Source organism: Cataglyphis hispanica, chromosome 11 (assembly GCF_021464435.1).
Source record: "Cataglyphis hispanica isolate Lineage 1 chromosome 11, ULB_Chis1_1.0, whole genome shotgun sequence".
Lineage (NCBI taxonomy): Eukaryota > Metazoa > Arthropoda > Insecta > Hymenoptera > Formicidae > Cataglyphis > Cataglyphis hispanica.
In genome coordinates, this window is record NC_065964.1 from 3,834,428 (window position 1) to 3,858,419 (window position 23,992).

The 23,992-nt window shown below is 30.4% G+C and overlaps 1 protein-coding gene across 6 annotated transcripts in view; it reads right to left on the reverse strand.

Annotated features, from left to right (window-relative positions):
* Positions 1-23,546, reverse strand: part of LOC126852729 (venom dipeptidyl peptidase 4-like) — a 313,446-nt gene extending 289,900 nt beyond the window's left edge. For 2 of the 6 annotated variants that reach the window (XM_050597832.1, XM_050597829.1), the window contains exon 1: positions 20,770-21,096. In XM_050597832.1, the coding sequence (XP_050453789.1) occupies positions 20,770-20,958 (189 nt within the window). In that variant the 5' untranslated portion in view covers positions 20,959-21,096. Of the gene's footprint in view, positions 1-20,769; positions 21,097-22,077; positions 22,704-23,077; positions 23,150-23,172 lie in introns of those variants that run through there. The other 4 variants (XM_050597830.1, XM_050597828.1, XM_050597827.1 and 1 more) reach the window with 4 other exon arrangements.
* Positions 23,547-23,992: the final 446 nt, after the last annotated feature.

Sequence of the window (23,992 nt, forward strand, 5' to 3'; positions counted from 1 at the left end):
AATAATGCGTATATTTCGTGTAATTGTTCCGCGATTGCGAGTGCCGGTGTAAAGTATGCGGTTGTCGCATATTCGACTAATCGTAATTAATTGTGTTTTCGCGAGTGAATGTCAAAACAACAAGAGATGAACAAGATGAGAAAAGGAGGTACTAGAAAGCATCCGACGATGGATGGAGTAGAGGTATATGTGGTAAATAATTTATTTCTATTTACTATCGATATTAATTTCAAAATATATACATTGCACAATTTTTTTTTCTTCGTTTCTTTAATGATTTATGAGATTCAATTTAAATTATCGTATAATTTAACGCATATATTGTTTGTTTTTTCAAATCATATCTACATCACTATCTTTTAATCGAGAGAAACGAGGGATATGATATAGATAATTTATTCTCAAATATAATCTCACATTATACGTATATAATTTTGTAATATGATATATATATATATATATATATCATATTATAAAATTATATACGTATAATACCCTCCTAGGGTGTAACCTTGCCGTGGTGGGAGGGCTTAGTACCTGGACGGTGCCTTAAGGGCCTTAAGGTCTCTAAAGGTTTACTGAGAAGGGGAAAACCAAGCACCCAACGCCGTCGTTGCTGTCATCGCGCCGCGGACGGCTCGTCGTATCGTTAGAGCTGTCATCGTGCCGCGGACGGCTTATCGCGACGTCGGTTCCGTCAACGTGTCGCGGACGGTTTTCGCGTCGCGGCGTCGGTCCCGTGTCCCGTCATCGTGCCGCGGACGGTTTTCGCGTCGCGACGCGTCGCGTGTCCATATTGCATTGCCACGAGTCGTACAATGACTCATATGTGGCACGCACATCAGTGGAGGACATTAGTGCGTTGCCTTGTTGCTCGTCATCTTGTCGTACGAGCAACGAGAGGGTCGCGTAACCGCGTTTGTGCGGAAGTGTCGTTTAAAGTTAATCGCGCGTGTGAATCAATCTGAGAGGAGGAGGAGGCCTAGGAGAGGCATCAGGCACCGGTGGAGCAATCCTGTGGTAAGTAATTTTTTATTTGTATATATTAATTTTCTATTAATTGCAAACGTCCTATTTAAATTAAGCAATTAATCGCGTAATTTGATTTTTTATTTATATGATTGAAACAAGAGAGAATTAGAAGGAAAGAGATATTTATATAAAATCTATAATCTTATAAAAGTTTCTACTTTTAGATTATAGTTTTTATATGAAATTATTACAGTTATTAGTAGTTTTTTTCAAAATTTATAAAATTATTTTATTAATCTGCTTATTATTATATGCATCGAATATAAAATTCAATGCGTATAATAAATTTTTGGAAATATTAATTATTTTGAGCATTATTACAACTTGCACCTTCTATTTGTATGTTACAGATCAATGTAGTGACCCTGACATCCTGAGAGGAGGAGGAGGCCTAGGAGAGGCATCCTGCACCAGCGGAGCAACTCAAGGGTGAGTATTATTATTTGTATATTAATTATTATAAATCTTATACATGCATTATTTTGATTGGATCATTATTTGAATAGTTTAAATAAGAGAGACTCATACTATAAAAGTTTTTGTTTTTAAAAAATTAGTTTTCTTTTTTAAAATTTATAAAATTATTCCATATTTATATATTTACCTTCTTATTATTATACGCATCGGATATAAAATTCTGTGCGTACAATAATAATTTCTTGAAACTGATTATTTTAAGCATTGCTATAATTTGGATTTTATATTTGTGTATTGCAGACAACGTAGCCTCAAGACCAAATCTCCGCTGTTGCGCATCAGTGTCGGTGAGTAACGAATTTTTTAATTTTAAAGTAACGGATTTGTAGAGATTGTAGATGTAGATTATAGATTATAGATTGTAGATAAATCCGTTACTTTTGAATGGATGAGCTAAAAGATTATTAAATTGAACTTAAATTAACTTTTAATAAGTTCTTTTGTTATGCATTTTAATACCTATTGCAAAAATAAATTAAAATCTAATTTAAAGAAGGAAAATTGTAAAAAACATTATTTTTAATTTAGAGAAAAAGATTTTTATAGATATAGATATTTATTGAATAAAGAACGCTAGAGAGAGTAATTTTATCAATTATATAGTGTGATGATAACTTATTATATCTTATAATGCGCGCTGATCTTATCCTATTTTCTTATAGCTCATCCATATAATAGAATTTGTTTCTAGATACTGCTCTTAAACTTTATTTTAACTGATATAAGATCAAATAATCAATCAATTAAATTATCTGTAATATGATAATAAATGGCGTAAATTAATATTATTTTATTATAAATTATATATTATTATATTATTTTATAAATTATATATTTACATTATTCTATAAATTAATTATTATATAAATTTTAATCAAATTTATATGTTTAATAAAATTTATCATAATTTTTAATCAAAATTTTAATTGATAATTTATCTCAGTTAAAATAAAGTTACGAACATCTAACGAACGATCCTAAGATTGCACGATCGTCAATAAGCGTGAAACATTCACACTCATCTTCCGACAACAATATTTACTCGGAAAAAGAAGGAGTTTATCTCCTTATCAGTGCAAAAATCTTGCGGTTTATTCGCCGGCGACAACAAATAGCCGGTGATAAGAGGAATGTGTATTTCCTTTTTCGATCTCTATTTATTGTTAGAGATGAATTCAGAAAGTGGCCAGGAGCAAAAGGTAGGTTCAACTGGCTCGAAGAATGGATATACGTTACGCAAATAGGCGGCCAATACTGGCCAAAATGCGTAGCGAAAGGTATGCGATTAGGATATGCGATTAGGATACGCGAGTTAGGGTGTGCGAGTTAGGGCACTCGAGTTAGGGCATGCGTTTAAGACACGCGTTTAGGGCTCGCGACTAGGGATACTCAGAATTCATGGATTTTTTTGATTTTTCAAATAAGGAATATTTATTTAACATTAAAATATATTTTTTATTTTATTATTTTTCAATTTTTATCTACTTCAGATCTAATCTATAGTGTATTTTTAAATATGTAACTTTTGTGATAAGAAACAGATTTTTGTGCTATTAAGTAAAAATTGATCACTTACTAACACTATAGTAGAGAATTTATTTTATCAGAATATATGAAATTTTAAAATATTATATTTTAGAATGTACATGCAATCTCTCAGTCAGCGATTTTAAATGTTTGGTACGTTTTACGCGACTGTTAGTACTTCCGGTAAATTCGGTCGTTTTTATTAAAAAATAATTGAATGCCAACCTGTGTTATTTCTCCCTCGTACGTGAATGGATCTGGCATCAGAAATGCTTGATGGAATAAACATATCAGAACGCGAGAATATAAAATTAAAAAGGCGCCCTGATAGAGTGGTCACTTGTCGTCGCCAGTAGTCTAAGTATTATCGAGTATAGTATCATCGCATTTACCATCAGCAGTACATAGTACATTGTTGGAAAAAATCGGTGAATGAAAAAGTAGAAAATGATATATTAAATTTATGATTTTGCATGTAAAAATACACGAAAAAGATTATATGATTGTTAAAGAAACACGATATCGCGTAAATAAATGTCTGATAAAATTAATTTATCTCTATTGTATTGGGACAGTTCTAATTCTATTCATATAGCATGAAATAAATATCGACGAATAAAATATTTTTTGTCGTAATTTGAGCAAAGAGAAAAAATAATTTTCTACATTTTGTATATAATATTTTGTTTCTCTTATAAAACTCAGATTTCATTATTTATGCAGCAAAATTTTGTGTCATGCAACAAAGAGAGAATAAATTTAATATATTTTTAAATTTAACAATCTAAACTTTAAAGTATATATGCTGCTTAAATATGAATGAAATATAATTTCTAGCAACGTAAATTTTTTTAAAGAGAGGATTAAATCGGAATAATCCATTAGCATAGTTCCATTAATCGTTTTAATCTGCTGAGTTTGCTGTCCCGCTTAACATGTTCTCTCCTCTCGTGCTCGTATTTCAAGCAAATTCTGACGGACACTGATATCATCAATTTTCTGCGCGAAATGGACTCTTTCATATTGAGGTGATCAAAATCCTGGTCTTATTTTCTCTCCGATCGCCGAATTGTCAATACACAATCGGATGAATGCAACCGCATGAAAGTGTGGACCAACAAAGTGTGGTCCATTTAAATCTATCAAATACTATCACAAAGATAATCGAAACCACCGTGACTCTAAACTATTTTTAAAAAAGAACAGCGTAACACTGAGAACTACTTGTTTCAAATCACATTTCGATATGTACGTAGCAATATATTAGCGAAATTTGCGGCTGTTGACCTAATTCTTTTTTATATGAAAATAGGATATCCGTATATTTTATGAAAATAGAAAAAGTGACTTTCTCAAAATAAAATTCTTTTTATTTTATATTAAGCGTAAAATACAAAACAGGAAAAAAATGATCTGATGAAGACATTCGTCAAACATTAACTCTAAAATACCGCTAAACGTATTATATTCATTCATTTCAAGTAGTAATATGCTCGTATATTCTTGCCGCATGTTACATGTCACCGTACATGAAACGTGCATAGATGCCGATGTATGAATATACATATCTATATTCCATCACACTTTCACGAGTATAGCCGCGCAACTAAATCTCGATATTCGGAGCACGAGCGACGGCTTATTGCGAGCAATTTTATATTGAGAGCGTAGGACACGTGGGAATCAGACCTTATGGAAAATCTCGTAGCATGAAGTTCGTGTTAAATATTTAAAGTAAACGTACCGAATTTATATCTTACATTTTCTTATGAATACAATTAATAAAGTTATAGATAAATTTTTAGTTAAAAATTCTCAGTTAAATCGTGGGTTAAAAAATTGTTGTCTTATATTATTAGTCATGATGTATAGAATTATCTTAATTTTACACACAGAAATTCTCCAACAATTCTTAATCTTATTATTTGTTTCGGCAACTATTTTGAGATATACATCGTTAAATTTACGATTATCTCACCGTAATCAGTAGTTATCAGTAGCGGGCAAGATTTTATAATATACTTTTTTTTTTCAAAAAATAGAAGAGAAGATATAAATCTTAAAATTTATATCTTTTTTTTTCTCCCAAAAAGTATGCAAAAGAACAGAATAATAAATGCATACATATTTTTAAGATAGTTCGATTAAATAAATATAGATAAATTTAATCAGAGATTGAAATTTTTTGTATAAAACTATACCGTAGAATTGGTGTTTATAGAAACAAATTTTATTTAAAAAAGATAGGAATTGTTCATAAAAAAATTGCAGTAAGCTTTTATTCATTTAAGCTTTTATTGCATTGTGTCTTATTTTTAATTAATCGTATTTTGCAGCTTCAATTTTTTTATTATTTTCTTCTGTAATTTACACAGAATTGGCTTAGATCTAGCATTGGTTAATTGCTGGAAAATTGCGCACCTGTTTTTAAAAGTTGACGCGAAAGTACCGGCCATTGAGGCGACGAGCATTTTCTAAGCGAATTATTGTCAAGCACAACATTATTTATCACCGTGGCGCACGTTTTCACGGCTATTCCCACTCGGCAACCTAATGGCAGCAGCGTTATCCTACACGAGCAGTACTCTCGGAGTCTGGAAGAGAACTCGATAAAAGGATATATAAAAGCGCGCTTTAACGAGGCTTCTAGATGCACTACTAATGCCGCGACAGTCGTGAATAAAACTATACTTTTCTTCGGATATTGCATAATTAGTTGCGTTATATAAATCGGAGCCAATTATCGTAGAAATTAATAGCTATGTGAAGTTATATAAATGCCATAAATAAAATACCGGATAAATAAATTAATATTTTTTTTATAATGTAAAATAATCTTTATAATTTTTACTTTTAAGTATTTACTGCTAAATAAATATACCATTCAAGTAATTATAATTATACTATGAATTGTACATATACAGACATTCTCTGAAATTATGTAATAATTATTAAGAATCTACACATTCTGTGGAGAAAAAATATATAATTTATTTTATCATGAAGAGTTATGTGATATTTCTCTTATAGGCAGGAAATTATCTATAACTTTAGAAGAACAGATTTAACAGGCTATTTAAAAAAAAAAAAAAAACATTATCAGTTAATATATCTCTTATTAGAAACAAAGTAGATTAAACACAAATAATAACATAACACAATATGATATGATTTAATCAACAAATAAAAATATAATTTTTTATTTAGTGCATTATTATGAAGATTATCTTCATTGTTTTTTTTGTTTTTGTTTTTTGTTTTTTTTGCGACAATGATGAACACTTGGTGTCATTCATAGAACATTGACTTCAAAGTGCAACGCTGCATTGCCTCGTATCACGTAATTATCTCGGACTGTAATCTCGCGTTTTATGAGACACGAGATCACGGACTGAAGGTAATTAACCAGCTCGTGGCCATAATATACACACCTCTCGCTTAACACTCGTCACGTTACGAAGAGCCGCTCGCAAGAGCGCGCGAGAACTCACTCGTACCCTATTATTTTTTAACGGCTCAATTTATGTAACTGCGCCGTAAACCTTAACGAGAACGCCCGGTTATTAAAAGCTCTTGCAAAACGACGAGCGGCGCGGCGCCGTCGTGCCGGTCCAAAGAAAAGGCCGGAAGCTAGGGTCAGAGGCGAAAGAGACTTCGCCGACAGCCGGAACTTCACGTGCTCTCGTCGCTGAATCGAGATGCGCAGACTCGAGTTTAGTGCATTTGGTATCTGCAACAAGAGGAGATATTGAACCATATGGATGCTATTCTTTATTTTTTAAAATCAGTTCCAAATATAGATATATTTAAAAAGAAATATTTTCTTTACATTAAAATAAAAAAAAACATTAATTAATAATGTCAATTAAAGGGATTTAACTTGAGTTAAATGTTGTTTATATCAGTTAAGTTTAACAAATTAAGTATTGTATGAGATGTCTTATGAAATAGAAGAATAGAGAGAGAGAGAGAATATAACTTTATTCTTTAATTTTATAACTTTAAAAATATTTTATTTATCATGTGTTACAAAATTCGCAATTTTAATCTGAATGAAATATTATGTAAGAAATTTGAAACTGAATTTTTCTCGGAAATGATTTTGTCGTAAGATGTAACATTAGAATTATCCAATATTATCTTCAATATCAAATATCATAATATATTATATAAAAGTGTGAATTGAGAGAAACATTTTATAAAAATAATTTCTTTTTAAATCAAAATGGATAAGATTTTTTTATTTTCTTGTAAAAATTTGGTTTACAAAAAATTCTTTATTTTTGATCGTTTAATACATAAATATATCGATAGAAATTTAATTAGAGGAAAAAAACATTAAAAATATTCTGATATTTTTAAATATTAAACATTTAAATATTTTAAGGATATTTAAGAGAATATATTATTTCACATTATATTTTATAGATTTTCATCTTTGCATTAAACTCGTCCTTAAATAAGACCCAAGATCTTAGAGCAATACCGTCAATGTACTCTTGAGTGCATCGAGATTCAGCGATTTTACGTGATTCGACTAGATTGGCGCGATACGAGGCGAATGGGCACCTACAATGTCTTCTCGTACGATATACTCTTTTTACTTTAAGGAGAGTATAAAATAGTATAAAAACCGCAAAGATCTCGAAATAGTTCTCGTTATTACTAGAAATATCCACATTTCTGAGATTGATTCTGCACAATATACAATCAATTATGTGATGACAGCGAGTTTCACAAAAATAAAATTTTAATGATAGAAATTAAATAAAAATTAGATTATATAAATAAAATATGTATGAAGTTATGTAAATAAATTTATATAAAATTAAATTTTTTGAAAATAAATACGTATTATTTTATATTGTTTATACTAAGTAAATGATCTAATCAAGTATAAATAATGTCTTTGTGGAAATATGTACGGAATATGTGAACGAAATATGCACGTGTGAATTAATCGAAGTATCATAAAATCTTCAATATACTACGCTTGCGCGTTATTCTCTTCGCTGTTAGGATGACGACGTATATGACGCTGTAATATCGATCATAAAACTGTAATGTTCTCTCTCGGGTGTAATGGAGAAATAGGAGACTATTATATTTCATATCCGATATATGAGAATCGCATCAATGACGAGATATCTCGTGCATATACAAAATTTGTCAACAAGTGCATTAAACAAGAAAAAGAGAAATCAATATTTCAATTTCAATCCCGCATCAATAGATTTTATATGGTCAATAGTTTTTTATACAATAAAAATAATATTTTGTGTCTGAATAAAGAAAATAAAAAGTGCTTTTGTTGAAAGGATAAAATTATCGCAGAATCTTTCTCAATTAATTTGAATGCCGATCATGTTAATAAAAATATCGATGAAGGTCAATCATTTGTTACAGCCTTTTAATTTTCGGCATGAATATTTTTAAAGTAAACAACATTCCCCTTTTCTATAAAAATAAAATCCTGTTGAAGTAAAATCCATTTAAAATTAAATCGAAAGTATAATTTTATTGTTCATTTCATCTTGAGAAGCTTATACATATAATTTTCTAAAAGCTCTTCATTTTCAAAGGCTTATAATTCAGAATTCAGATTGACATCTCATGCATTAAAGTCTCCCTCTTTCCCCCGTATCTAATTAAGGAATTTCAAATCTTAACGATTACTACTATAGAGATGGGAATCTTGTGCAGATACAGGCACAACAAAGACAATTCAGCAAAATATATTAATCTAATCCATAATATACACTCTGCCATATAAAGCGAGATTTAACGGTCGCGTGCTCGTCGGAGAAAACAGTCGCGAGTAGAGGTTGAAGAGAAGAATCTAAAAATCTAAAGGATTGTCTAACTCGATACAAATTTGCAACTGCAAAAGTATCCGTGGCATGCGAGCTCGTGGAGCGCAGTATTCAAGTGCCAATCATTTTTAAACTTTCTCGCGCAAAAAGTATTCCCGCGCCAACAATGCCAACAATGGGAGACAATCTTTCAGGGATAGAACGCGAAATACGAGTTTGCGTGTGGTCCGCATTCGCGATCGTTTCTGCACAAGGGCTTTCTATAAACATTGAAGAGTTTTCAGGAACCTCTTTATTACCCTTTCAATTTTCGACGAGCGAATTCGATCGGTCGAACGGTATAAATGTTTTGCCGAAACTTGCCGCGAACGGATTTAAATCACGAGGCGCAATTTCTCGCGATATACATTATCCCGCGGGAGGAATCGAGCCGGGAATGAAGCATGGCTATCGCGTATATGCATATAATGGGAGAAACGACTAAACCCCAATATTTCCCGGTGCGCCGATCGCGTCCGAACGCGCGCCGGAGCGTCATGCCGCGAGAAAATACAAAAACGACCGATCGACTTGATTTTTCTATCATCGTAAATCACAACGAGGATAGCCGGCACATGTTATAATTTATCACGTCGGGAAAAAAAAAATACCGCCGCATACCGTCGAGTTTGTGACAATCAAAATATCGGACACGCATTATTTTTTGGGAGGATAACGTGCATAAAAATTACATTTACGTGGAAGCAAAAGGCACTATTCAAAGTAATATATAAATTTTGTTTGCCAAATCTTTTTTGATACATACAACGTTACAGAATACACAATGTGATGGCTTTTCAAATATTTTGCACTCTTTTTTGTTTGAGCAGAATTTTTGTTTTTATTGAATGAAACACGTTATCTTTTGCCCAAAACGCAGTGAATTCAACAGTGATCGTTAGTTGCCCAGAAGGGTATTTTTGCACAAAAAAAAAATACATGCGCTATCTTTCAATTAGGAAACTAAAATATTCATTGTGTTTCGAGCCAGAAAATAACGAAAGAAACCTAAAAGAGAAGAATGGCAAAATATTTCAAGCGTTGTAAAATGATGTTTGATTTTCATCGAGTTGTCTTTTCCTGCTAATAAATCAGAACAAACTGTTTCAAATAACCATAATTCAATGTGAAGCATCGTAATGCCGATACCTCGTATTGTGTACGTATAAGTATATGTGTTTACGTGTACGCGTGTTTTAACGACAAAAAAGAAGGCCGATGTCAGGCTATTATCTCGCAGGAGGGTGAACAGTTTCTTTGAAACCGACATTATTCTGTAAACGTGCCTCATTAAAAATAACGAGGTATGGTAGATATGTCAAAGTGAACGCGTTGAATGAAGGGTGGAAATCGTTCAACGACATTTCCATCGCTTCTCTTCGAGATATATTATGTCAATGTCCATCAATAGAGTCGAGTAACTTATTTAAAAGAAGCTAAAGAAGCAAGTCTCGATTAGTTAAGCGATCAGACAGAAAGTTGAATTTATTTTAATATTCAATTAATTAGTCTGAAAACCTTTGTTTTATGTAATTGTTACGTAAAATTTGACTTTAATTCGTCTTTTAGAGATATTGATAGATTATATAAGAATATATAAATTTGCATAATTAAAATGACACTTTTTTTCCATAGTGTGAATTCCCGATATCTTTTATAGTATATTTAAAATAGGCTCAAGAAATTCTACAATTATTTTGAGGAAAGTATATTACTTAAGAAATAAATTTGTTGAAGAAATAAAAAAGACCGTGGGCAAGAAAAGTCATTAATCATATATTATTATTAATGTTGGTAACGCGTGATGTAAGTACTGCCACGAGTGATATATTATACTAATCGGTTGATATTATCTCTCTTTTTATGTTTGATGAATAATTCATATAAATATTAAATTCGCATCTTATAAAGATTGTTGAAGCGAAAACATCAATCATCGGCGAGATTATGTTTGATTTCTTACGCAAGCATTTTTCTCTCCTGCTGACATAGAACAATTTAATCTAGAAATGATCTCGCGATTAAATATTTGTAACACATAATCAACATATAATAACGAATATGGATAATTTGACAACTGATTTAAATTGAGTAACATTTATTTATATATTGCAAATGATGTTTCCATTACACCATGACGTATCAAACATCCAAGAAGTTATCTTTATCACCGACAAAAAAAGAAGGAAAACAATCGACGGAATAGAAAACGAGAGAAGAGATTTCGTTCAAAGAAATTTTTCACAGATATCTCGAATATTTCTCCCAAGCGACAATTCTATCAGCATAGAATCGATAAAATATTCCATAGCTGTACTGCATTATAATCCGCATGTCACGAAAAATGACCACCATAGAAATCTCAAGGGAACCATCTCTAAGAGATTTGTCGTCTGCCCAATCACTAAGAACGGCAATGAATTTATATTCCGACTATGCTGTACCTAGTCTCTTTTTTATTTTATGCGATTCTTTGATCAAATCTGTTATATCTTTTTCTTGACTGAAAATATTTCTAGACTTTGCCATGAATGAATCTATCAAATAATAGTTTCGTGCGAAAACAAATATTAATTGTTTAATATCAAAAAATTCATCGAGAGTTATCAATTAATTAAAAAAGAATCGAATCTCGTCTTCTTTTTAACAATAGAAATCAAGTCTAATTTTTATTTATTCGCATAAAAGTTCTATGAAATAATGAAAAGATTTGCAAATTGTCATTTTTATATTTTTATATTTGTAATAAATATCCGATTTTTTAAAATTTCATAAAACAATTGTTGAAGAGAAACAGTTTCTTGTCTGTTTGTTTTATATGTATGTGTCGAAATTTATACGGTAGTATCATGGAAGAGTAATCGATCACTCAATGTAAAGCTAAGACTATAAGTACAAGTCGTGACTGTTTCTTTCTTCTGATGGAGAGCTCTCGGAAAGCAAAGTTATGTATCGAAAAACAGTTTTGCACATTTTTATTTACTTTATTTTTGCAAAACAATATTTTTAAGAAGATTTGTCAGCAACAATTACCCTCGCACTTATATGAATTTTACGATGAACTGTCTTGCTACACTTTATATGACTATTTTTAACACGTCAAAATTTATACAAAATTTGACAAGAATTAAAATGACAAATCACAATGTGGAATATGAATAAGTAAAATAGAAGATATATATAAAGAAATAGAAGTCTAAAAATGAAGGCTACAATCTATATATTTTCTCTTTGCTTCTGATAATAAATATCATGTAAATTATTACTAGTGCTATTAAGTCGTTTATCTGCATAGATATTCAATATTAAAATCAAATCTATAGTTGTCTATTTAAAATAAATTTCAAAATGTTTAAACACGTAACTGATATATGTATATATTTTCTATCTCATTCATATGTCCAATGTGAGGATAAAGTTACAAGTATGATGATGCTGTAAATTAGAAGCATGTTGAAATAAACGGTTATCGATTCGAGATTTGAGTTCGTTATAAAACTGAAAACAAAATTCCGCCGAGGAGATAATTGCATTTGAATCATTTCGTGTGAAAATCACAACGCTTCGAACGGTATGCGGTTGGAACACTTCCAAAGGTCCTAGGCCAGGTATAAGTACACCGACGACATCGACGGATGACCTCGACTGACATTGGCTTCGCCATTGCCATGGACACTGAACTCGGAGTCTGCGAATAATTTATGCCCAGAATTATAGGACGTCGGAGAGAGTACGGGCAACAATAGCGAGTACCTGGCCGTGTATGCATGCCGTGGGAATTGGCGAGGTGTCAAGTGCGAAAGAGAGAAATAAACTGTCCGATCGATAATTCTCGTTGTCGCGTATATGGACACGTTACGGTTACGGAATCATCGATTCGCCATAATAACGCTAAAGTAACGACCAAGGATGAGGGAAAGTATAAAAAAATAATCAATGTTGGTGAAGTGTATATAAGTATTTATTTAATATATTTTTTCGTACTCTTGCTCGAAACGAATATATTCGGAATAATAGCGAGAAGAAAAATAGATTTTGCAAATGAATATAAATAAATATGCGTGCAAATAAATATTAAGATATAAATATAGAAAAGAATTACAAGACTTTTGCAAATATGTAAATATAACACAGAAGAGCGATAGAGAATACATATATACATATTTCGTTTAATCACTCACAGCGAGTCGGTCGAAAAGGCTGAAAGTACAGCCTCCGGTTTTTCATTTGTCTACGAAACAAGGATTTGCCGTGGGCAACTTTATACTAAACGGAGTGTCTTTTGAAGTCTTGATCCCGAACATCTCATAATGTATCGGGAGCGAAGGTAAAAATATTACAATGCGTGGGACTTACTCTTTTATTCTCTCTCTCTCTCTCTCTCTCTCTCTTTCTCTATTTTAAATATATTTTAAATATATTTGTCTCAATAAGGATTTTCTTTGAAAAAATGGCAAATTGATTCAATTATTAAAAAGATTGAAAATAATTGTATGTCATATTTTTATAAAATCTGTAGGTTGTTTAAGGTAATTCTCGAAAAAAATAAAATAAGCAGCACTGACTATGCGAAAAACTTTTCCTTATATCATAAATAAATGCGATGGTTGCGAATATGTATATATATATATATATATATATATACATTGAATCAATGATTCCATAGCTACAAAAGTAACAACAATCGAAGTAACAAACATAGCAAACTGGAATAACAACTATAACGAGCAAGTATAAGAATCAAACAGAAGTACAAGAAATAGAGAACGATGTTCCCGGTTCATTTTTAATTTTTTTTTTATTGCAATTTAATATTAAAAATTGAGTTTTCTGTAATGACATAAAAATTATTAATCCTTGTACATATTTCCATAAAAAAATTTATCAATTATAGAAAAGTAATTTAAATTTTAAAAATTTCCAAATATATACAACTAATTGAAGAGGGCAACTTTGAAGCAAATAAGTTTACAATGAAAACTTACGATAAATTTATATGAAAGATTCTCTTTTTTTATATAAAAAAATTATGTAATTGAATATTAATAAGATCTGTTATTTTATAAGTTTCGAATTGTGACTTAGAGAAAAAAATAGAATTTATATCCGTATTCATCTATCTTTAAAGATTCATATAAAGTTTGGGGTGGGATTTGTTTCACCGAAAAGAAATTTGTCTTTGAACATATTTGTTAAAAATAAGTTTTTTTAGGCTTGCAAAAAATTGCATTTTTTTTTCTAATATCCGTGGCAATATTTTTTCGGTATTAGAAAAAAAAAATGCAAGTCTAAAAGAACTCATTTTTCAAAAGAGCGTAAAAATAACTGCAATTTATGCTGACGAGAGCGAAGCTCTGTTTCGTTAGCTCGCGTCCGCAAAACAGCATTACCGCGCCACTTCTGCGAGTGATCCTCGAGAGTAAATTGGGGACATGCTTAATTCCGGACCGTGACATATAAAAAGCGGCCGTTAAGCTACCTGTCGCACACCTTCGAAATAATGTCACGGTGACTAATAATAATAAGCAAGCCGGTTCTTGACGACGGGGAGAGGAGGGGAGGGCTTGCGCGCGATAAATCGCATCCGGATGTTTATAGGGCCGTCAAAGTTACGCTCGCTCCCGACATTCTCTCTCCGTTACTTTGGGGTCGTGTCTGTGCGTCCCGGTGTTGTACACAGTTTGCTGCAGTGTCGGGTAATAATTCAGCGACACCATTATTGGCGCGCTACCATAAATTTGTGTTACCCGCCACTGTGCATATTAATAATTCCGTGCGTAAAGACGCGTCGCGCTGTTCCGCCGACGATGGCATCGCTTATCTTACAAAATCAGCAAACTTTGAGTCTTTAGAAAATTCAAGTCTTTAGAAGATATTAATTGCACCTCATACTAGACCCTTGTATTGTTAACAATGTAATTTATATACATATATAATGACGTTAATATATTTTCTTTCGGTTATCTATCTCAAATCTCAATCTCATTTTCTCTCGATTATTTGATGAAATCAGCAGTTATTTCTTTAAAGTATTAAGGAAATATGTGCGCGGGCAAGTTGATATAAAATTGATTATATTGCATTATAAATGTTATATTGTTAGAATTTTGACGCTGTATATGAAAATGACGTTTTGGAAAATTTTGAGATGTTGTAGAATTTATTTCTGTAATAACTATACAATAGAAGCACTGCAAACTTCAATTTCCTAAAATAAAAATTATATTAAATATTTCTGTAAAAATAAAATATTTTTTTATGTTACATAAGTAACTAATTTATTTTTGCTACATTTTGCTATATTTTTGCTACGAAGATATTTTAATTATAACTAAATAATGTAAAATATACTTTCAAATCGTAAATTCAAAATTTTTTCTATTTTACAAAATTCTTGAAATGCTTCTAATCGTCATGATTAGTCTGCAAATTTTCCTGACAAATTGTCATCTTTTTCAAAATTTTTAAATTGTTTAATAAAAAACTAATTTTTAATAACGCAAATCTGTTTTGTCGAGCAGAAAATGTTTTCTTCAAACTTTTGATACATAAATTCAAACTTATCGTAAATTTATTAATAAGCTTGTAAGATCATCATACTTGATTTCGTTATAGTATTTATACTATGTTAGAACATACTTTTGTCATTATCGTAACATGCAATGAAATGTGGAAGAGCAGAGATTCTTATAAATGAAAATATTAATAAATATATTTGACACATAGAAAAATATATTTAAAAAAGTTTAGAGTCTGCAAACAGAGTATGCGCATGTAATATTCTATTGTAGAAAGTAACTTACGTTACGACCACCTAGGGAAACGAAGCAGTGATAATGAAGTTTTGGACACTAAAATTATATTAAAAGTTTACATCATGTTTATAGAGTATCGCGTATAATGAGACTAGGATTGGGATACCATTATCATTATCTCACACGTGTTTAGATAGAATTAAATGTTGGGTCTACAAAAATTTAATAACATTGAAAATAAATCGGAAATATAATGTTTGTATTATATAAATAATTATTATAATTAATTAATAATATATTTTAAGTGACGAATGCTTTAAACATAAAATAACAATCTTGTGCAATAGTAATAAATTTAAAAATAGATTAAATTATTTTAAATAATGTTAAAATACAAAGAAACAAAAAATGGATATGGTTATAAATATAGCATAATTAATGTTTATTATAATTTACTGCATAATTTGAAGTATGTAAATTCTAAATTATCTCTGCGTTCTACATTGAACGCTAGACTAGTGCGACATTATTATTCTTACGGAACAACAACAAACTCGTGATCTATCGCTGCAAAACAGGTGTAACAGGTTCACGTTCTACAAATGTGCCAGCATTACATCTTATGCAAACTATGTTTCGACTAGGCCAGCTACATTTGCAGTTGCCGTGAATTAACAATTTCAAGATAGTATGCAACAGATACATATATAAAGACGAAGTAAATGAAATACGTGTTTGCGCGATGAAGATAATACGTGAGATATCTTAAACACAACTCAAGGACATTTCTATATACTCGTTTCTATATGTAATTGAGATTGTCACACGTCAAGATAATGCTACTTATTTATAATAAAAGATTTTATAAAGATTTAACTCGATACTAATACGCTATACGATAAATATCTAGGTTATCGGGAAAAAAAATAATAAAAGAATTTATAATTTTAAAATTTTTTAAATAAGTTTCTTTAATTTTTATCGGTGTTCTATTAGATCATAAACAAATATATATTGCTACGTAGATCTCTCTCAGATGCACTCAATATAAAGGATAACGCAATTCTTATCCATATCGAGCTTGGGCATGACGTTAAGAAGAAACGTAAAGAAAGAAAGCAAAGAAGTAGATTGTATATAAACCGTAGATCTAATGATTCGCAAGGCAACAAGTCAAGCGAAAGGTACGAATGCCTGTGCTACGCACAATACGATCGACGATAAAAAAAAGAAAAGAGAGAGGCGCAAGGGGGATGGTGAGCTAGGGGCGGGAATGCAACTCTCTGCGGTACGTGACTGGGACGTTGACGACGATGAAGTTAGATTTATAGTTCCCTCAGGCGTACTGCATCTCACTCTCTTAGCTGGAAAGCTCACAGTTTATGTGACACCGACGTCGGATTGACGTACCACAATGTCTGCATACATGCTTTTATCGATTATCTCTGACAATGAGTTCGATACTAGGCATTGTGTCGCGTGATTTTCTGCGAATTCGTACACAACATCTATCCGAAAAGAAGTCTGTCCGCAGGATTTATAAAGGATAAGTTGAAAATGGAAATGGGATGGTACTAATGGTTCCTTAATGCTCTTGGGAAACGAATAAAAATAATTGAAAAATATCAGTTATTGGTTTTATGACCGAAAAGTGGAAGTTAAATACCTACTAAGCCAAAAATAATATTCTGAGTGATAAGAAGTGAAGAATACATTATACATTTTGCAAATATTAATTATTAATGTTAAGTCTTCAATTACTTAATACGCGAAATTTATTATTAAAGAGTTAAATTTACTTAATTTGCGTTTATGTTTTGAGTAAGAAAGAATTAAAATAAATTATTTTTTATTACAAAAAATGAAAGATTTAAGAAATGAAAGATTAATTTTTTTTAAATCGATCCTTAATATTAAAAAAATTAAAATTTTATTATTGCTTTTATAATAAAAAAGCTAATAGCTAAAAATTTTTGGGATTCGATATTGACAACAACAATAAAGCGTAAGAGATGTGTCAAAGGAAATATATTCTTCTTTATTCTATCTAATATATTATAGCTAAATATTTTTTATAACTTAATTAATATCTAATTTGGAAATTAGAACATGAAAATATTATCGAAGAAACGAATTCTGCAGAGTCCCTTGACAGTTGGACAGCCGAGAGATTTAAATTTCATCAGTTTTGCATATAAAAGCATCTCTGGAGAAAAGAAAGAAATCTCTCTCTTTTTCACGCGTAATAAAAATATTCATCCTACACAGTTTCCATGACAGGTGTTAGTTGACGTATTGTGCGAGTGTTCCAATATTCCCCATAGATCTTCTAGAGCTAACGAGGTTGCCCGGGTTATCCGCGTTCGCTCCAGACTGCCAATATCGAATTCCAGATACCGTGGATCTCATTTAGTAAGGATGATGAACGCAGTCCGTTAACTTTACATCACTTCAATGTGGAATGATGTTACGAATGAATTGGGTCATTTGAATATAAAGTACAACGCGACGAGACGATGTATTTTACTTCCCAAACGACGAGCATTATATACATGGTGTCCCAGTATTATCGAATTGTTCTTACAATTACGAATATTAAGAGACGGAATTTCTGTTTTTTTTTAATAGCGAGAGAACCAGTGGAATAATAGAGTTTCTTATTGTTAAAAGAGTTAAAATAAAATTTAATATAAGTTTTAGACTTATAGTTTTCGTAACTTAAGTTTAATATATTTGAAAATATATATTGATTTTCTAATGTGATAATAAATCTAATGTCATAATATAAAACGCTTGTCTTAATATAAAAAAATTTGACTTAAACATAAAAATTTTCAATAAAAATTTAAAATTTTATATAGAACTATATAGAAGACTATTTAAAGATATATATAGCTATAATAATAAGAAAGAAATAAAACAATTGTAAAATAATTTAATAATTGTAAAATGATTTGATAGTGTATTTTAAGATCGTAGCGCCATCTCTTAGCTTTTAAAAGAAGCATTCTGATAACTGACAAAGTCTATGATAACACTACGAAACTGTAAAGATCACATCTCTCTCTAGTTTTGCAATTCATAAAATGCAAAACAATTTAGTTCATCACTGTATCTCGTTTTGCCTTTTGCCTGTATTTTTGTATATATATTTTTAGAGAAGAAAAATTAATATTTTTTTAAGCGAGATATTTTTTTGGTAATCCTATACAAGGTAAAATCGAACTGTCAAATACGCTATTTTCGCAGTATATATGAAATGCATTTTTGTTTACCTAGTATACAAAAATATAGAAAATTTAATTTTTTCTTTCGTTTTGACGAGTTTGACGATTATTTTGTATTTAATTGTAATTCCATAACATTGTTTAAGCCGCAGATTCTGATAAATTTCAACCGGCACTTTGTGTTAATTAATTGGATATAGAGAAAAAAGGCTATAGATTAATATTTTTATTTAAATAAAAGAACGACGTATTTTTATATCTCTTCTGCAGAAGAAGATCCAGATACCTCTATTTTTGAGTTTCAAAATTTAATGCAAATATGCAGAATCACATCTCGTTTATGAAACACGTAACATCTGGTATACTTTACTTGATGGATATTTTATTAAGCAATTTTCCAAATATTCTTACATTAAATATCAGAAAAAATGATATTATAGTTTTTCTTTATTGTTAATAATGCATCAAAACATTATACATATTAATAAATAATTACCAAAAAGCGCAAATTATTTATTATAATAAAAAAATTTTAATACTTTTAATAATAATGGAAAACAGCTGATTATTATTTAACCTGATCATTTCTATCAGCTGTATGACAACAATTTAACTGTCCGCGCTACTCACCTGACAATTATGTAAATAAAAAAAAAAAAGTTACAACGACTCCCACAGTCATAATATTTGCACAGATGCGTTCCTGTCAGGTTTTCAATTGATGAAATATAAATAATGAATGCGCATACATGTCGAAATGTCAAATATTTAAAATGACAGAATTTATTTTAAATATCAAAATTCAAAGCTTTTTTCTCTTTTTGCACTCTTTATCTACGTAATAAAAACAGAATTGATAATAATAACTTGATAAACGCGCATTTATGCAAATATGACATAATGTTAATTTACGGGAGAATCCGCGTTGTGACTATGAATACAAGTCATTTATCTTCTTAATGAAATTCGCAGTGAAAGATTTTGGCGAACGACATGATTCGACGCATTTAATGAGATCTAAAATCGCCTGCGATGTTTTAATCCCCTAATAATGTGCGAACGTGTAATCTTTTAATACCTGGCTTTAATCAGCCGTATGCAATGTAATCTTCTAAGCAGATTTCACAAACAACATCATTTGTTCTCTCGCTACAATAAACCATACAGATTCATGCATTGGGAATTATAGCATATTTCATGTAATATTACATATAATAACGAAATTCTATAAATCTATTATATCACGAAGCATGCTGAAATGTGAATTAGATCTTTTTATTTAATTATTCTCAATGAAATATTTTCTGTCTTTAATTTCCGCAATAACGCGGAAAGAATTATATTTCAGAAAGAGTTGTAAATATCGGTTTCAGCACTTTCGAAGAATAAGTTCAAGTTCAGAATCAAGTTACGGGATCAAGTGTCAGTTGATTCTAATCATACATATGCTTAATCATCATACATAATTTAAATATGAAACATGCTATATTGATCAAGATATTATTTGTCGAAGACACATTTCCCAACATTAACATTTATTATTGCGATATGATCTTAGTTTTTTGTTTCGCTAAAATTATGCTTAAGGTCGCAAAAATTTATAATCTTTGCTCTTCACGAAGTAGGATTTATCAGTAAACACTATATCACAATAAAAAATCAGGAAAATACAAGAAATAAATATTAAATATTTAATAATTAAAAAACAATTTTTTTCATACCGTACGAGATGATATGACAACTTATCACGTAACTATATCCAAAAGAAGAAGCAGAAAGAAATTTCCAAAAAATGATTTTGTCATTATAAGCGCGGGGATTTTTTCATGAGAAAATATAAAGATTTATCACTCACGTGATAATATTTAAATTAAAAAACGAGAGAGAAAGTAATCTTACCGTCTCGTTCCAGCCAGTTCCTTTTCCTCGCCTACGTGCACTCACATCAACTATCGCGTTATTCATAGTATGGTGGATCAACGGATAATAATCCTCCATGTCGCTATTTTCACTACTGACATTTGCATCGGTGTTTTTCTCGTCCGTTAATCGCATCGTGTATTGATGCGCATAATGTCTCACTGCCATTTTTCTCGTGGAGATTTTCACTTTCGTTAATAATCACTGATATTTTAGCACGCGCACATTTGCGTTGCAAAAAGCGACGTCATTATTCGCATCTGTTACGGAAGCAATTCTATCAGACACTGTCAACAGATGACAAATGATATAGAGAGACAAATAACGTAGAGAGAAATCTAACAATAGAGAGGCAAGAACATGAAAACAAAATATTTCACACTTTTGATTACGTCAACACTTGTCAAAATATTATAATACATAGTAATTTATTTTACAATTAATAACAAAATATATACGAGATAGCAATATTATTAATAATGTTAATGATAATAATATGAGAAAATAATAATGATTTATTAATATATTATTAAATTTATATTATATATTTAATTAACGAATTTATATGTATAATTGTTATCTATGAGTGAAAATTATTTTTAATAATATCTTGTTTATTCACTTTATACACATATTAGATACAATCAGAAGATTTTTGACTTATTTGAAAAACACTTATTTAAGATATTTAAACAATGTGTCCACGATTTCGATATGATTTGACACATTATCCTTTACGCAATCACTTCGCACATTACATATGACAAGTGAACAGAATAGCCCGTCAAACGAGATTCTAATAGAGTCAACATCGCCGGAAATTCAACGTAATCCCAGACACACAAATACATTCATTACAATTAAATTGCACTTGGAACATTCGGACATATATCCTAGTCTGGTAACATAAATTCCTGATTAAATAATTATTTGTAATTTATGATGATTGCGCTCTAATTTTCTACGTTATGACACTATATAAAACCTGTTTAATAAATTCAGTTTTACAGTTTTAAGATATAATTTTAAACTTGTTACGCGATTTTCTTATTTTTTTTTTTTTTATTTTTTTAGAAATGAGTAAGAGAATAAAAAATTTAATATCTGAAAAATATATGAAAGATAGCATTAATGAACGCAATCTATATACGTGCAATGCATATTATTTTCTTCGTGTTAAAATATTCATTACACATGCGTACACAAAAGATATATTTGAAAGTACGAAGATAATGAATTATCAACAAAAAAAAACCATGTCAAGCAAAAAATCGTACATTTACGTACATTTAAATAATACGTTCTATTTTTTCCGAGTCGGTTTTAACACACCGCCGATAATCGCCTATCTTATCTGTCACTGCGCATAAATAACATCCAACATTATTTTTGCAGAATTTATTTTGAATTTAAATTAAATTCTTCAATTCAAGTAAAGAAACACAAAGCGAAATATTGATTCACTTATCAGCGCATATACATTAATGTCTTGCGAGTAGTATTAATTAGTCACTCTATTTCTTCAGCATGATTTGATAGAACTTTATCCTCATATTTCTTGTTCATTCCAGAAAACACGCGTTGAAATCGCCAACTTTATTTCACATTATTTTATGAAACTTCATCCGCGCAACTAGATTTACAAAATACACCATAATCGATAAGATAGACGTACGAGAAGTTTTAGAAACGAGATAAAGATTATTCTAATTTTCGATGAAGAATATCACTAGAAAATTTGTAAAAAAATATAACAGATTTAAAAAGCGCGAAGTCTGTTTATTATAATTCTCACTCTTGTGCGAAATTCCGCGGAATCTATAGCTAAAAACTTTCACGAAGCAAAACGCAACCGCGCGTATCTAGCTGCAGTGCAGATGATGCGAACTGATTTGTACGAGGACGTATCACGTGGCAACTCTCGCGATTCTTAGTGAAAGCATAATCTTCCTATATATATATATATATATACTGTTAGCATACTAGTCTATACATTACGGTAATGGAATAAAATTTGCAATCTTCGCATCGAAAAGAATATTCAGTCTTGAAATTACATATAATGTCAATACTTTGTTTTTAATTGAATTTGATATTTGTTATCTCGAAGAGATATGTATGAAAATAATGGAAAAGGTCCTGTTTAATTGATAAATTTAATAAATTGTCAAATTTTTTTGTTTTTAATTATTTCCTATATCGATTAATTTAAAATCTTTTACATGTGTGTTGCATGTGATAAAAAATATTTTTAAAATAATTTTATAAAATTATATAAATAACATACAAAACAGCACTGCAATATGTCGACACAGTAATACAACAACAATAATATTGTCTGCTCGGAGACAATAGCACTTTTGTAAGGTAATATATACCTACTACGATAATTACAAATTGCGAATGGTTGCATAACTGACTGATTCATAAATTGGCATCATTAGCGTACGTAGGATGTAGCAAAACTTCCGGTCAATTTCAGTGATAAAATCTTCGATGAATTTTTAATCAATTTTTAAAAGTAATGTCGAGTCTTTTACAATTTTATATTATTGCTTCGATTATCTCCTTTTTAAATAAACAGTGAATGATGTAACTTTTGTTGTCTTATGATTCGCGGTCAGATCTTTACATCGATTTCTCGATACTTCGTTGAAACTAGCGAATTTTTATAACTGTAAATTTTCTCGCGTTTGCATACATTTTCCGACCGCGAAACTTTTAAAGCGACACGGACGCCGCTATTTTCCGACTGACAAGCATAGGAGAAAGGATCTACGATCTACGTTGAAACGCTCATGCACACATGGCCATGACACGCTGTTTGACATCGGCTTATCGGTATTATGGCCGCTCAGCTGAACCGATGCCAAGCCAGCGAGCACGTAACATAATTTGTGTAAAATTTGCGGCTAACCCCTTATCAGTCCTTTCCTTTATGAAAAAAAAAAAAATTGAGATAATTCAAGTCGGGAGTTTTTATATACATATATAGAGAAAATTAGGGAAAAAGCATATGTCTTCTAATTATCGAGGAATATTTAAAGGGGATGGATTCAATTGAATTTAAGAGAATTGTTTGTTCTTTATGATTGTTGTAATATAAAAAATAATGTATTTATTAATATTTCATTCTACACACATGATAAAATAATATGTTGATATTAAATTTAAAAAAATTTATATAAGAATAATTTAAAAA